We start from the raw sequence: 14,302 nt of genomic DNA, 5'->3' as shown, positions 1-14,302 counted from the left end.
ATAGCAGTATAAAGCAAAACAAGATAAAAAACTGAACACTCCGCAGTGCACCCACCTGCTCCCGATTTACCAGAGACGACCACCGTGCGGTGTTTTTAAATGGTGGAAGAGGAGATTTGGGGAGTACGAGCACAGCGTCACTTTTTGCTTCCTCCCTTTTCAAGGATATGCCCAATGCGGATCTAGGCCGCGTTTATAGTGGGCGCCGCTCCCGCCTGTCGCTCCAGCGATATCTTTTCTTTGGGTCCGCGCGACGGGGAGGCGTGGCCGTGATGTCACGTGGGCGGGTCGCCCTCATTGGCCGAGCCGCGCACGTGACGCGAAAAAGACAAAAATTAGTTGTCTTTTCGCAAATCTGCCGCGCCGACTATGGGCGGCCTCATAGAGAAGAGGTCTGTTTTCGCGCCCCGCCCGACGTCGCACCCACTATAATCGCCGCCTTAGGCTTCAGGAAGGCACAGACCCAGCACCTCCGCTGCCGCAATCTTTCACACTCATCAGCTTCAAATTTAGTTGCAAACTGTTGTGTTTTTTTTTTTAAACCCAATAAATAATTAAAAGCGGATGCTATATTAAATGCTTCTCCGGCTCTCTGAATACAGAGCTTCCCGGTTCAAAACTATTGATTTCATGACAACTTCGGCTCACTGCTCAGATGATTGCCAAACCTTCTCTGGATGTGAATTCCCGGACGTCTGCCCATCGAGATGTGCATCTGTTTGAGTCATGCCTTGGTAATGTGGCTTGACAACATGCAAGGGAATTCCATGTTGAGTTTTTGGTGCCTTAATGCACTTTACCGAAGAAAGAACATTTCAAAGATTTGCAGTAGGGAAATATTTGTAAAAGGTTTATCCCAGCCGCGGGTTTTCTCTACACAATTTAACAATGAATTACTTTTTGGCCAGGCAACCTTTTTAATAAGATCTATGCTACATTTTACACCGGATCGCTGTCTTCCATCTGAAGTCTGAAAATCGGAGGATTTTTTTTTTTTTTTTTTACATTTCTGATAAAAAAAAACTATTTTTTTTAAATGTTTTTTTTGTTTTCATTTTTTTTTTTTGAAAGCGACATTTGTCTCGAATAGAAAAATAATCTGGGGTGAGCTGTACAAATTCCTTGGTGCAACAGGCTCAAGCTTTGGGTATCTTCCTCTTAAAAAGGGAGGAAGCTAAAAAGTCATATACTTTAGGCGATCAGCGAAAAAATTGTCGTCGTTACCACATGTTAAACGCTCCCGACACTTGGTGCTCATTTGCATGTTCAGGCCCTGAATCGTTAACTCTGCAATTAAGACACTGTCTCATGCCTGTCTATGCAAATGCTCTTTCTGCCTTTCTGTAGTGGTAAAGGCAGCTTTAGTTAATATATACCCACTGCAGCTGTACTTTGTCTAAAAAGATGCACATTTTTAAATATTACTAGGTCTTAATGGAACAATTTGTGTTTTTTTAAATTATTATTTAACATAGGATTTAAGTAGGGCTCTCCCGTGCTGAATCCCATTCATTTCAGCTCCGGGGACCCCCTGTGTCTCGAGATACAGACCTCCGAAGGTGCTGCCGCTGATATCTCGGCAAAGTTTAAAGCTCCCGCCTCACGCGTGCCAATACGAATCCGCACCAGATGATGTCACGGCTTCTTATTGGCCCGTAGGACGCGGGAGCTTTGCAAATACGCCATTAAGTGAACCCTGCTAGCCGAGTGGAGTGGCTTCCGGCAGCCCCTACAGTGGTCAGTCTCTCCGGAAGCAGGGGGTCCCACCAGAGCAGAAATTAATGGGGTTCAGCTGCAGAGACCGCATGCTTCAATCCTATACTTAAAAAAATGCTAGCTTGGATTGCCTCTTTAAGGCAGTGTCAACGGTGAGTTCCTCGCGTAGATACAGGCAAACCAATAAAAAAGGGAGAACTATTTTAGAATTTCCCAAATCTTTTTTTATATAATAAAAAAAAATAAGCTGTGAAATATTGTAAAACACCATTTTTTAATAATTATACTTTCATATCATTGTTTGAGATATACACTGCATGTTTGGTTAGCTGTGATTTAGTGAGTGCCATGCGCGCCCTAAGGACCATCTTCGTGCTTTGCAAACAATGGGACTTACCGTGATAGTCTTTGTATAATGGATTGGTTTCCCTCTCCGAGCCGATAAATGATTCAAGACCAACAACCGTATCTGACAAGTTTCTAACACGTAATGTAATTGCTTTATTCTGTAAAACAAGCAAACAAAATACACATTGAGAAGACCGTAATTAATGCTTGCTGAATAAATCTGTTTCTTATCAGTGAACAATTAAATATCTAGAAATAAATCCACAGTCTGCAATGGATACAACTAGATGCTCCTTGTTGTAGAAAGTGTGCTGCATTGTCTCTCACCTTAGGGTGCAAAGCTGTATAGCAGGGGTCTTTACTAGCGGCCTGTGGGGCAAAGCCGGACCCTGCTCATTTTAGTGCAGTGTCTCACGCAGCTACATAGTGACATATAGTAGACGAGATGGAAAAAAGCATGGTAACGTTCAATGATATATATCTATATCGTTACGTTATAGTACACTTCTGGCCCTACTATTTGTAAATGTTACCTAATCGGCCCTCCGGGAAATGAGTTGTAAGAGTGCTGCTGTACGGAATCAGTAAAGGTTTCCTCCAGTAACAGCTGTGATCCTTTTACAGGTTATATTTACCATCCTTTGCCATGAAACCCCCAGCCCTTTGTGTTCCACCTATCCTTTTTACTTGGCTGTTTTTGTATCCTGATCTTGGGCTTCATTGTGACAGGTGAGGTTCTGGAGAATTATGGATGTGCAAAGCCTTGTTGCCAGCCCTCTCACCTTACAGTGTCCTAAAAAGTGCTTAATAATCATAACTCGGCCACTACAATTGAGAAAAGAACGTGACAGCCGTTTCTAAATGAAGTACAAATGTAGCAGATTATGCATATGCCCCAATGTTTGTTTCAATGGTTTTCGTGTAAGACTCACCTTTAAGACTCACCTTAAGACACATCTGCTTAAAGAAGCATACGAATAGCACTGTGTGGATATTCTGAACACATGATACATAAAGCTTGGCCCCCTGCAGACGCACTTACCAGAACTCCCTCCTACTGTCTCTGTACGTTCTCCCCACCAATTAGACTGCAAGCTCCTCGGGGCAGGGACTCCTCTTCCTTAATGTTACTTTTATGTCTGAAGCACTTATTCCCATGATCTGTTATTTATATTATTTGTTATTTATATGATATGTATTACTACTGTGAAGCGCTATGTACATTTATGGCGCGATATAAATAAAGACATACAATACAATAGTGTAAGACTTTTGGGTCTAAATTTTCAAAAGTATTCAACATTTCCTAATTTAAGAAACAACTGTTCACCACTGGTGTACGTACCCGATCCCTTTCCCTTGGTAGCATCACCCGTATATGAGTGTGGTCGATTGCTACTGGTCAACCCTCTCTACAAGGAAGACTCCCACATAATCCGTTGGAAAGCATATTATTCTACTTTCTTCCTGAAAAGTGTTCCCTCAAACCAATAATCCAAGTTGATCTGGAGTATTTTCATTGTAAAAAAAAATAAATGTAAAAAATGGCATATTGGTTAGTGTGCATCTGTTCGCTATTGATATCTAGGATGAGATCACACAGGGTTTAGAGGCCCCACGGAGTGTTCAAGGAAAGCAAGCAGAGTACAAATGAATGGAGTCCTGACATGTTCTTGTAGACAAGCAGATAAGCACTTACTGTTAGACTTACTTCCTAGTCCCTGATGTATGCCTGAAACGCAGAATTAATTATTTACCGGATTCTTGAGGCTAAATAATGTATGCATTTTTATTAATTGCATATGGGGAGGGGGGGGGGGAATGCTTTTAGGACCGACCACTTAATTTACAGAACAGAACCCACTGAAACACTGTTGTCCCAACTGTAATTAGATAAGACAATGTAAAAAAAAAAAATGGCAATAACATCAAAAGACTCGTCCAACGGTTTGAAGATATATTAGGTCAAATGAAACAAAATTAAACAGTGACCCGGTGGCCATCATATCTTGGGCTATTCATGGGGTTGTTTTTTCTCTCCATGTTTTGTTATGTCCCGGTTTCGGCTCCTTGTGACCTTGGGCAAGTCACTTTATCTCCCTGTGCTCCACAGGGCAGGGACCTGTGCCTGTAACAATCCTATGTGCTACGTACCGCGCGCTATACTGTAACTGTGACGTGTTTTGAGTCTCATTGGGAGAAAGGCGCTATATGAAATAAAGTTATTACTAGTGTTAGTCTTTGATCTCTTCAGTGTAACTATTTTATAACCAACACGGTCACTGGCTTTCTTAAACCCATGTAAATCATCCTTAAAGCAAATATGTCACTGTAACAGGGAATTAACCGTGTCTCAATGAGGCTTCACTAGAAAGCCTCAGTGGTCTGGGGAATCCAACAGGGAGCTGCTAAATTGCAGCTAAAAACAATTAACCAGTCTCCACCTGGTTAATCTGACCAGTGCAAAAGCCTCCTGCTGTGAACAAACCAGGACACTCTTGAGCACACAGGATGACTGTGTGCTGATTGCAAGACGCCAAGGGAACATACCTCCTTCCAGGGTGCAGCAAACCAAGGAACCTACCAGAGACTGGCCCCTCAACCAACACCCATCCAGACCCAGAGACTGACCTTAAGGGCCACCTGCTTTGAGGTACCTCTTGAGACGTTGGGGTGATAGGCTGGTAAGGGGCTTTTCCTCCCAGCCTTGCAGATAGGGACTGGGGAAGTGAGTTAGCGCTTACACAGGGACAGGCTGTTTGTTTATTTTTGTATGCTGTGCATTGTTTAAAAGGACAGGCTAAACAAAGCCATGTTTTAATATCCCCAAAACGGTCTCCCGGTGTGTACCTCTGCACGTCCCTTACAGTCACAATTGTATAGTTTACTTGAAAATGAAGTTCCTTTTCATCTGGAAAAGCCACAATTCCGTCCCCTAAATGGCTTCTTTCGTGGCAGAGGACCAATGAAAAGAAAGAATTGGGGGAGGAGCACAGTGTGTTGAGCAGGCCCTGTTCCCTCATATCCCAGGAAAGGCAGGGGCTAAATGAAGCCAAATTCCTCTAAAGACTCAGCTTAAAAAAAAAACGTTTTCCTCTTTCTCAACACCAACATTGTGTCTCATAATGGGCCCCATTTACTAAGCGGTGCTACTTCATAAGACTTTTTAGGCTGGTTCAGTAAAAATGGCTTTTTATGACCCATTCACTTGAATATAGCCCCATGTCTTACCAAGTTTGACTGTTCTTTTAACCCTTCGGGTGCCCTAGGACGTAGCCACTACATCATGGTGTCTGGCACACCAGGGACCCCATTCGGTCGTGGTTCCGTCATGCCCTTTATATGCTCGTTTTCCAGGAGATCCCGCTCCGCAGTTATGCGCGATCTGAAACGCAGAGAAATGGAACAAGAGGATTCATCTTCTCCTCTTCTTCCGTTTCCGTACTGTCACAGGATCGCAATTAGTCGGCGGAGCCGCAGCCTTTTGGTGCCGCAGCCCATCCAGCAACCAAAGGGTTAAAGTGGCCCCAAAAAAGTATCATTTGTTTAAAGCTAGTTTGTAAACCTGGTGAACGGAGACTTGGGAGGGATGAGACTTCTTCTGGCTGCTCCCTTTTGTGTGGTTTTGTCCCACGTGGTGGTGTCCCTGTGTGGTGGTGTCCCTGTGTGGTGGTGTCACTGTGTGGTGATGTCCCAGTGTGGTATCCCTGTGTGGGGGTGTCACTGTGTGGGGGTGTCACTGTGTGGTGATGTCCCTGTGTGGTGATGTCCCAGTGTGGTATCCCTGTGTGGGGGTGTCACTGTGTGGGGGTGTCACTGTGTGGTGATGTCCCAGTGTGGTATCCCTGTGTGGGGGTGTCACTGTGTGGGGGTGTCACTGTGTGGTGATGTCCCAGTGTGATATCCCTGTGTGGGGGTGTCACTGTGTGGGGGTGTCACTGTGTGGTGATGTCCCTGTGTGGTGATGTCCCTGTGTGGTGATGTTCCTCTGTGGTGTCCCTGTGTGGTGGTGTCACTGTGTGGTGATGTCCCAGTGTGGTACCCCTGTGTGGTGATGTCCCTGTGTGGGGGTGTCACTGTGTGGTGATGTCCCTGTGTGGTGATGTTCCTGTGTGGTGGTCCCGCGTGGTGATGTTCCTGTGTGGTGTCCCCGCGTGGTGATGTCCCTGTGTTGTGATGTCCCTGTGTGGGGGTGTCACTGTGTGGGGATGTCCCAGTGTGGTATCCCTGTGTGGTGATGTCCCTGTGTGGTGATGTCCCTGTGTGGTGTCACTGTGTGGTGATGTCCCTGCGTAGTGATGTCCTTGTGTGGTGATGTTCCTGTGTGGTGTCCCCGCGTGGTGATGTCCCTGTGTGGTGATGTCCCGCTGTGGTGTCCCCGCGTGGTGATGTCCCTGTGTGGTGATGTCCCTGTGTGGTGTCACTGTGTGGTGATGTTCCTGTGTGGTGTCCCCGCGTGGTGATGTCACTGTGTGCTGATGTTCCTGTGTGGTGTCCCCGCGTGGTGATGTCCCTGTGTGGTGATGTTCCTGTGTGGTGTCCCCGCGTGGTGATCCCACGTGGTGATGTTCCTGTGTGGTGTCCCCGCGTGGTGATGTCACTGTGTGGTGATGTTCCTGTGTGGTGTCCCCACGTGGTGATGTCCCTGTGTGGTGATGTGGAGGTCCCAAAGAGATTCAATTTATAGATTTGTATACAAACTATGTTTCCTGACTGTCTATGTTGGATTGCACCTTTAGGTCTATTTCTATCGAACGGCTACCAACCCAGATACCGAAACTCAACATTCAAGGTAATACAATGGTGTTAGCAATTATTTCTGTTTGGTTCACCTGATGTGATATGCCATCCAGATGTTAGTCATGCCATCAACGTCAGAATAGTGTTGTGTGGGTGTGCATACATTAGCTAATGAGTCTGAAAGCAGCTCAGAGAAACTGTGTGTTTGCATTCAAGGAGAGAATATATTTTTTTAATTTTGATGGTATATTGTGTACCTCGTCTACTGGTGCTGGGACCTCTGAAGTATTAAATTGGTCAGTGCCTATAGGCAAAGAGAGATCAAGTAGAGATGTAGGCAGGACAGTAGGTCTGAAATAGGTGTGTGGCATTAACATTTCTCTTAGCAAAGGGAACATTTTTATAAATTAACTGTGGCTGAAGCAAACCGGTCCCATTATCCAGTGCAGGAGGGCCCAGACATTGTAACCATGAAGCCTTCATGGCGGAAATTCCCTCCCTCCAATGTATAAGGTAGTCATTTAGCATTCATTCTTATAAACTCTCACTAACTTATTAGCGAAACACAGCCCAAACCACAAACCTGAATCTCATCCTGGGAGTACCCACATAGCCCCACCCCCTCCCAACACTGCCCACAATTTTTAATTTGGCCCAGTATCCGAAGAGGAGATTACACAAGCGCTCCTCAAATTAAAACTAAGCAGCCAATGTGGACCTGACTTACTACAATCTAGGTTCCTACGACTTGGTGCCCCAGCCATTGCCAAACCAATTGCTTCCATAGTCAACTCTATCCTGTCTGCAGGCCATATCCCTAAGACCTGGAAAACTGCCAGAGTTGTCCCAATCTTCAAAAATGGGGACAAAAACACTGTCTCAAACTACAGGCCAATCTCACTTCTCCCAATTCTATCCAAAGTCATGGAAAAATGTGTCCACTCCCAATTAAGCGATTACTATACAAGACAAATTTCCCTAGCCAATTCCAATCTGGCTTTCACCCCAAACATTCCACCGTAACTACCCTGCTAAAAGTTTGCAATGAAATCCAGTGTGGAATGGAACGGGGACAACTCACTGGTGAAGTATTCCTAGATTTTGCCAAGGCTTTTGATACTGTTGATCACGCTATCCTGCTTAACAAACTCCAGAGCTCTGGAATAGGGAAGCATGCTTTAAACTGGTTTCAGTCCTACCTATCAGGTAGATCCCAACATTTGTCCATCTCAGGCTCTAACTCCAACCCCCTGGATATCACCTGTGGTGTCCCGCAAGGCTCTGTTCTGGGGCCCCTACTCTTCTCAGTGTTCATCAATGATCTTCCCACAGCTTGTCAGGAAGCCTCAATACACATGTATGCAGATGACACAATCCTATATGCACACAGCCATAGCCTCTCTGACCTTCAACACATACTTCAGTCTGACTTTTTGAGACTCGAAAACTGGATTTCCCAAAACTAACTGTTTTTAAACACTGACAAGACTGTAACAATGGTATTTGGGACCAAGACTAAATTTTTAAAGCTTCCAGTGACTGAGCTCCAGATTAGAACCAACGCTAACACCACCCTAACCCCTGTTACTAGTTTTAAATACCTGGGCATATGGTTTGACTCCCACTTTACATTCGGGATGCACATTGATACCCTGACAACCAAGACCTATGCCAAACTAGGGGTACTTTACAGGAACAAATCCTCCCTAAGTCTCCTAGTCAGAAAGCGTATCGCACAGCAGATGCTAGTGCCAATTATGGACTATGGAGACATAGTATATGGCTCGGCACCTCAAACCCACCTTAGCAAACTTGACACCCTCTACAATTCAATTTGTCGTTTTGTTCTCCAATGCAACTACAACACACATCACTGCGAAATGCTCAAAGAACCAGATTGGTCATCACTCGAGTCTACACGCAAAGTTCACCTTTCCTGTCTTGCCTTCAAATTCTTTATGGGCAAGCTACCCAGCTACCTGAACAAGCTCCTCACCCCTACCACATGCAGCACCTATCATCTGAGATCAGACTCCAAAAGACTGTTCATGGTCCCAAGGCTCAACAAAGTATCCGGACGTTCCTCCTTCTCTTACCGTGCACCCCAAAACTGGAACAACCTACCAGAGACTCTCACATCCACCACCAGTTTAAGATCATTCAAATCTAAGGCTGTCTCACATTTTAACCTGGTCTGTAACTGTTTCATACGCCCATAATATATATTATCTTTAACTGTGCATGCAATGTCTTGTATATAATGTATACCCTGTTCATTTATGTAACTGTATTTGTAACCATGTATTATTTGTCTTAACTCTGTGCCCAGGACATACTTGAAAACGAGAGGTAACTCTCAATGTATTACTTCCTGGGAACACATTTTATAAATAAAAAAATAAATAAACAGAGCGGATATAATTTTTCCTGTTAATAAACACCATAGGCTAGTAATATTCCTGCGTCCACTGTGAATCGATAATTAAAAGAAACTCGTACATCAAAGCTTGAATTCACTTGAATATACTTTGACGCCCTTCCCTGGTCGACACCAACAATACCATGAAAATGCGTTTATTGGGGCAAAACAGCTGTACACCTATGACCACCCCAATCCAAATACATTTTATTTTACATTTTCATTTGTTGTAATTAAAGCCTGTTTATAAATCCACAACTGGGGAGTACCTCGGCGCTTTCCTGCTCTGTGTATATGCTGCTTCGTTGCTGGATTTGCACCCACCGTAATGAAATACGCGAGATCAAATAGCACGCCTGTGCCGCAGGGTGTGGGCGAGTAACCGCCCGATGTTTATCAGTGCACGACGCCGGCGTGTTCCTCCCTAACATACCTACGTTGTTTCATTATGTGAGGGCCACAAACGTGTTCTTTCCATTACTTTCTTTTTAAGTATACAAATAAAATGAATGCCCACACGTACACGCACAAAAAGAAACGCCATTTATCCCCTCCCCGTCCTTGCCATGCTGGGGATATACCTGCAACGCATTGCACAAGTCCAGCACATTCTGCCACCGGGAATAAGACACAGCTTTTAGAAATCGGAAATAAAGTTTATTATTTAAGACAGGGGATCTCAACTCTAGTCCTCATCCCTCCTCCCCCCACTCAAAACAGGTCAGGTTTCCAGAATATCCCAGCTCCAGCATAGGTGTCAGAGTCCCTGAGTCACCTGTGCTGAAGCAGGGATATCATGAAAACCTTACCTGTTGGGGGGGGGGGGACGGTTTGAGGACCTGAGTGAGTTGAGCACCCCTGATTTAAGAGACCCCCCCAAAAAAAAAGTTATTGTAGCCTGCAATATGTTTTCCTACTGCACTCCCAGCCCTGAAATGTTTAAAGCAAGTTGACATCAGATGATATGAGATATATACGCGTTCAAAAATAAACGAGTTGTTTTAATTTAACGATTTCGGAAAGCACGCTTTCCTTCCAGCACAAGTAATTACTATTACCCAAATATCAAACTGAGCATCCAGCTGATGTCTACAATAAAGTGGCAGGTTAAAGATACTAAAGTTTAAAATCAGCTTAGACTAATCCCCATATTGAGTGCAAAATTATAGCCTGTCATGAGGAGCAAGCTGGCAAACCAGGGGCCAGATGGGAGATTGGCTGGGAAAACAGCTCACGCAGGTGGGCAAATGATGGAGACCTGGAGGAAGACCTCACTGCTCCCCCTGCTGGTAAGGACCTCACATGATCTCATTTTTAACAAGTGACTTAGCCTTTTGATTTAATTATTGAAGATATAAATAATTTAAAAAAAAATAAAAATATATATATATATTTTTTTTTATCTCCGCAGCCTGTTACTATGCATCTGAACGTTTGGAAATCCGTTGCCCTATGTTAGCTGAACATTCATTAGTGGGATTGAAGGAGGGATAGGTTACACAGTGTGGGGAAGTGTTATATTGTACATGGCAATTTAGGTTGCATCCTAGGAAGATAGTTCTGTAAGGTTCACATTTAGAGAAAATGGAAGAACAATTCCCCTTATAGCATGCCCTGTTAAATCTCTCTTATTTCATTGCAGTGTAAAAAGCTTCATAATACAATGCCACACAGAGGCATCAGAATTTCCCATCTATGACCATGAACGCCACACAGACTTGGAGCGCATCGCAGAGCAATATGCCGACTGTGAATTAAATGCTGACTCAACATACTTTTTTAACCCACAGACTGTTTTAGATTAGATAATAATCAGTGATTAAAGTGGATTGGTACTAGTGCTACACTATGAAAAACAAAAAGCAGTGTGAATGCGCCAAATCAACAAAATGGCACAGCCCAAACGGTGTTCTTTTTATTTATATTTTATTATTTGTTCACTGTTGCAAAAACAAATGCTGGAATATTACAGTGTGTGTGTATGTATATATATATGTGTGTGTGTGTGTGTGGGTGTAAATATATGTGTGTGTATGTAAATATATATAATATATACATATACACATATATATATATATATATATATATATATATATATATATATATATATATATATATATATATGTATATATATATGTATTCAAAAAGGATGCTGGTGTTAGTCTGTGTTGTATATTAAACAGTCTGTGAATAACTCTTAGAAAAGCTGTTCTATGATTTTGGCTTATAACCAGGAGCTCGCAGAACAGGAGGATCAGGCCTTTCCCCCACTGTTTTCATATGAATTCTGGCTTAAAAGCTTCTCAGGCTCCCAGCTCTCCAGAAGGCTCCATCCCAAGAACTCTCACTTGCCATTTGGTTTGCTGATTGTAATCTCTCAGGACTGTCTTGCAGTGGCTCCTCCATGCTGAACTGGCACTCGTTTCTTGAAGTGATTTATTAAAAAGTTGTAGGTCAATTGTGGCACTCGCAACTCTTTAGAAGCTTTCAGCTGCACCGTACAAATTTGCCAGTCAAATGAAATATTAATTCTAAGTGTTACTTTGTGCAGCTCCAAGCTTCACTTTCCCATCAGTTTTCAGCAGCAAGTTGTTACCGGCCTCATTTAGGTTTTATTTGCATTTAGTGTTATAACAAAGTAAACGTGGTGTGTGCACCATGAGGCTTTTGATTCACAGCATTTCATCAGGAAAATTGTTTACAAATCTTTATACAATGTCACAAACCTTATGATCTTTGACATGCCCGTCCATACTGAAGGGCCTCCCTCTGAATCCTGGACGTGTATACATACTGAAGGGCCAAGATCAGCATTTGTGTACAGAGGAGCTATTTTACTGTAAAGCTATCGCCTGCTTCTGATCCTCCTTAGCAACATAAAAACTCACATTTGGCATCTTCATTATCCTGCTTGAAAACATGGGTTCTGCTCATCTGCTTACTGAACAGTTGTGTCCACTCCTGGACATTGGGTATTAATGCAGCCCACATGGTCCAGCAGCCAAAGATTCCATATGCCTGAACAGATGACTTGGTTTCCATACTGTGATGGGACACGTAACCACATTTCCTTTTTCCATTTCTTTTCCCCCCTCCTCTGTTCCTCGCATTTGAAGACTCTGATTTGCCTTAACGCATTTCCATTTAGAATGTGTGCAATGTTATATTGCAAAAATAGATCTATTTTTTTTTAACAAGCCTCCCTAATTAGTCCAATGAACTACATGACATGTCACATTTTACAAGCATGTTAAAAAACAAACCATGTTTCTAAGCATTTCAATTGTAAGTATTCTTAATGTTCCGAGAAGAAATATGTGAAGAAATTCTCAAGGCATCACAGTGCAATGCGTCCCTCCAAAATAGCGTCGTTATATTGCAATTTGTTTCCAGGAAAAGCAATAGATCAACAACAGCAGCACTATTGTTAAACCAAGATGCAGAAGCAAAGTATAAGTTGTGCATTTTCTATCCTCTCCGATGCAAAACAAGGTTCAAGTGAAAAAAAGCGACCATTTTAAATCCCCACTTCAAAGCGGCTTAGTTCCGTATAGTAATTTCTGAATACTCCTTTTGTTTGACACTATAGTACAGCTCAACCACCTTATAACGCTGTGCTTGGGGTCCAAAGAATCACATGGCGCTATAAGCGGATTGCGTTAGAAATAATGTACAATTGTATGCATTGTACAATAAAGTATTTAAGATACCAACAATCGTGTTGTAAAGTATTATTCATAGATACGAAAATTGGGAGCCACGCTTGCATCGCGTTATAAGCGGATTCGCGTTGTAACGGATCGCGCTATAACGGGGTTGAGCTGTACGTATAAAGTTTAAATAGCGGAACATGCCACGGTACTTGGGTTTTCCCCTTACTAAATAATCATTTTTATTTTCCAACATCTAATAATAATAATACTACCACTAATAATAAATATATCACATTTATCTCAGCTATTTATAGTAGTGTGTATATAGCACGGCGGCACTGGCAATGTCCCATGAGAAACCATGCCAGAGGACGCAAGGTGTTCATTATCCCATAGGATAAAGTGCTGCTCCGGTGGGTATGAAACCTACGCTCTTCAATACAGGTTACTGCCATTAACAATACTGCTCGCAATAAATGTGCGGCTGTTTTCAGCTGGTTTTGAAAGCAGAGCGCAAAAGGCATTCAATGTATTTTGTAACGAATAAACCCCCTGGTCTCCACAATTCGCCTTTTCTAACCACTTATCCACTGCACATTGTGCCGATTGCTTTTAAAGAATAGATTTTTATTGCACAGAACTTACTGTATCGTACAACAAGACACATAAGTTCAGCTTCGCAAGCAAAACTATCCAATGGTTTCAGGTGGCTGGGACAAAACAAACATTTGTTTTTTTTCACAAACCATGCTGGGATATATAACCTTAAAAACTAAAAAAAGGATACAAAATTGTCTCAAGATGCTGAGACAATATATACACGCGTTGCAATCAATAAACAAAAGTCAGAGTTTAGAAATGGAAATACAACTGAAAACTTTTTGTTTTGTTTGCACTAAAACATATACTGTAACATGTATTCACCGCAATGGTTTTTGAAGCACCAGTACATTAATATTTCAGGAGATTAATATTTAAACATTTCAAATGGAATAATGAAAATAACACATTAAACAGAACTTCATTATTCTCCCAAGAGGAAGGACGTGGCAAGGCTGATTCATCCTGACTTTTCATTACTGCATTAATTTCCCTGGGTACGTGCCGCAGACTAATACCCTTGGTACCTGCTGAATGGGGCGTGTTTAGTTTAAAGCAAACAGTGTGTTTCATGTAAGAGGCACCTTTAAAAAGGCACAATAAGTGGGAATTCCACAATTAACGCTTGGATATATTTTTTGCTCATAAACAGCATTTGTATGTATTTATATAAAATCGGAATTGCTTGACCTGAGGAAGAGGGAGAACTCTCGAAAAGCTCGTCTTACAATATCAAGCGTTAGTCCAAATAAAAAAGGTCTCACCTAATAGCGAAGCTCTCATTTACTCTGCATTATAGATTTCAAAAACATTATTGGTGCATTCG

General features: G+C 42.7%; 1 protein-coding gene across 3 annotated transcripts in view; it reads right to left on the bottom strand.

Moving 5' to 3' along the window:
• ELP4 (elongator acetyltransferase complex subunit 4) overlaps positions 1-14,302 on the bottom strand; it is a 319,054-nt gene that overhangs the window by 139,687 nt on the left and 165,065 nt on the right. For all 3 annotated transcript variants that reach the window (XM_075567333.1, XM_075567332.1, XM_075567331.1), the window contains exon 8: positions 2,114-2,222. In XM_075567333.1, coding sequence (XP_075423448.1) covers positions 2,114-2,222 — 109 coding nt within the window. The remainder of the gene's footprint in view (positions 1-2,113; positions 2,223-14,302) is intronic.

Source organism: Ascaphus truei, chromosome 12, assembly GCF_040206685.1.
Source record: "Ascaphus truei isolate aAscTru1 chromosome 12, aAscTru1.hap1, whole genome shotgun sequence".
NCBI lineage: Eukaryota > Metazoa > Chordata > Amphibia > Anura > Ascaphidae > Ascaphus > Ascaphus truei.
Note: the sequence above shows the minus strand (reverse complement) of the source record. Positions and strands in the feature narration are given on the sequence as shown.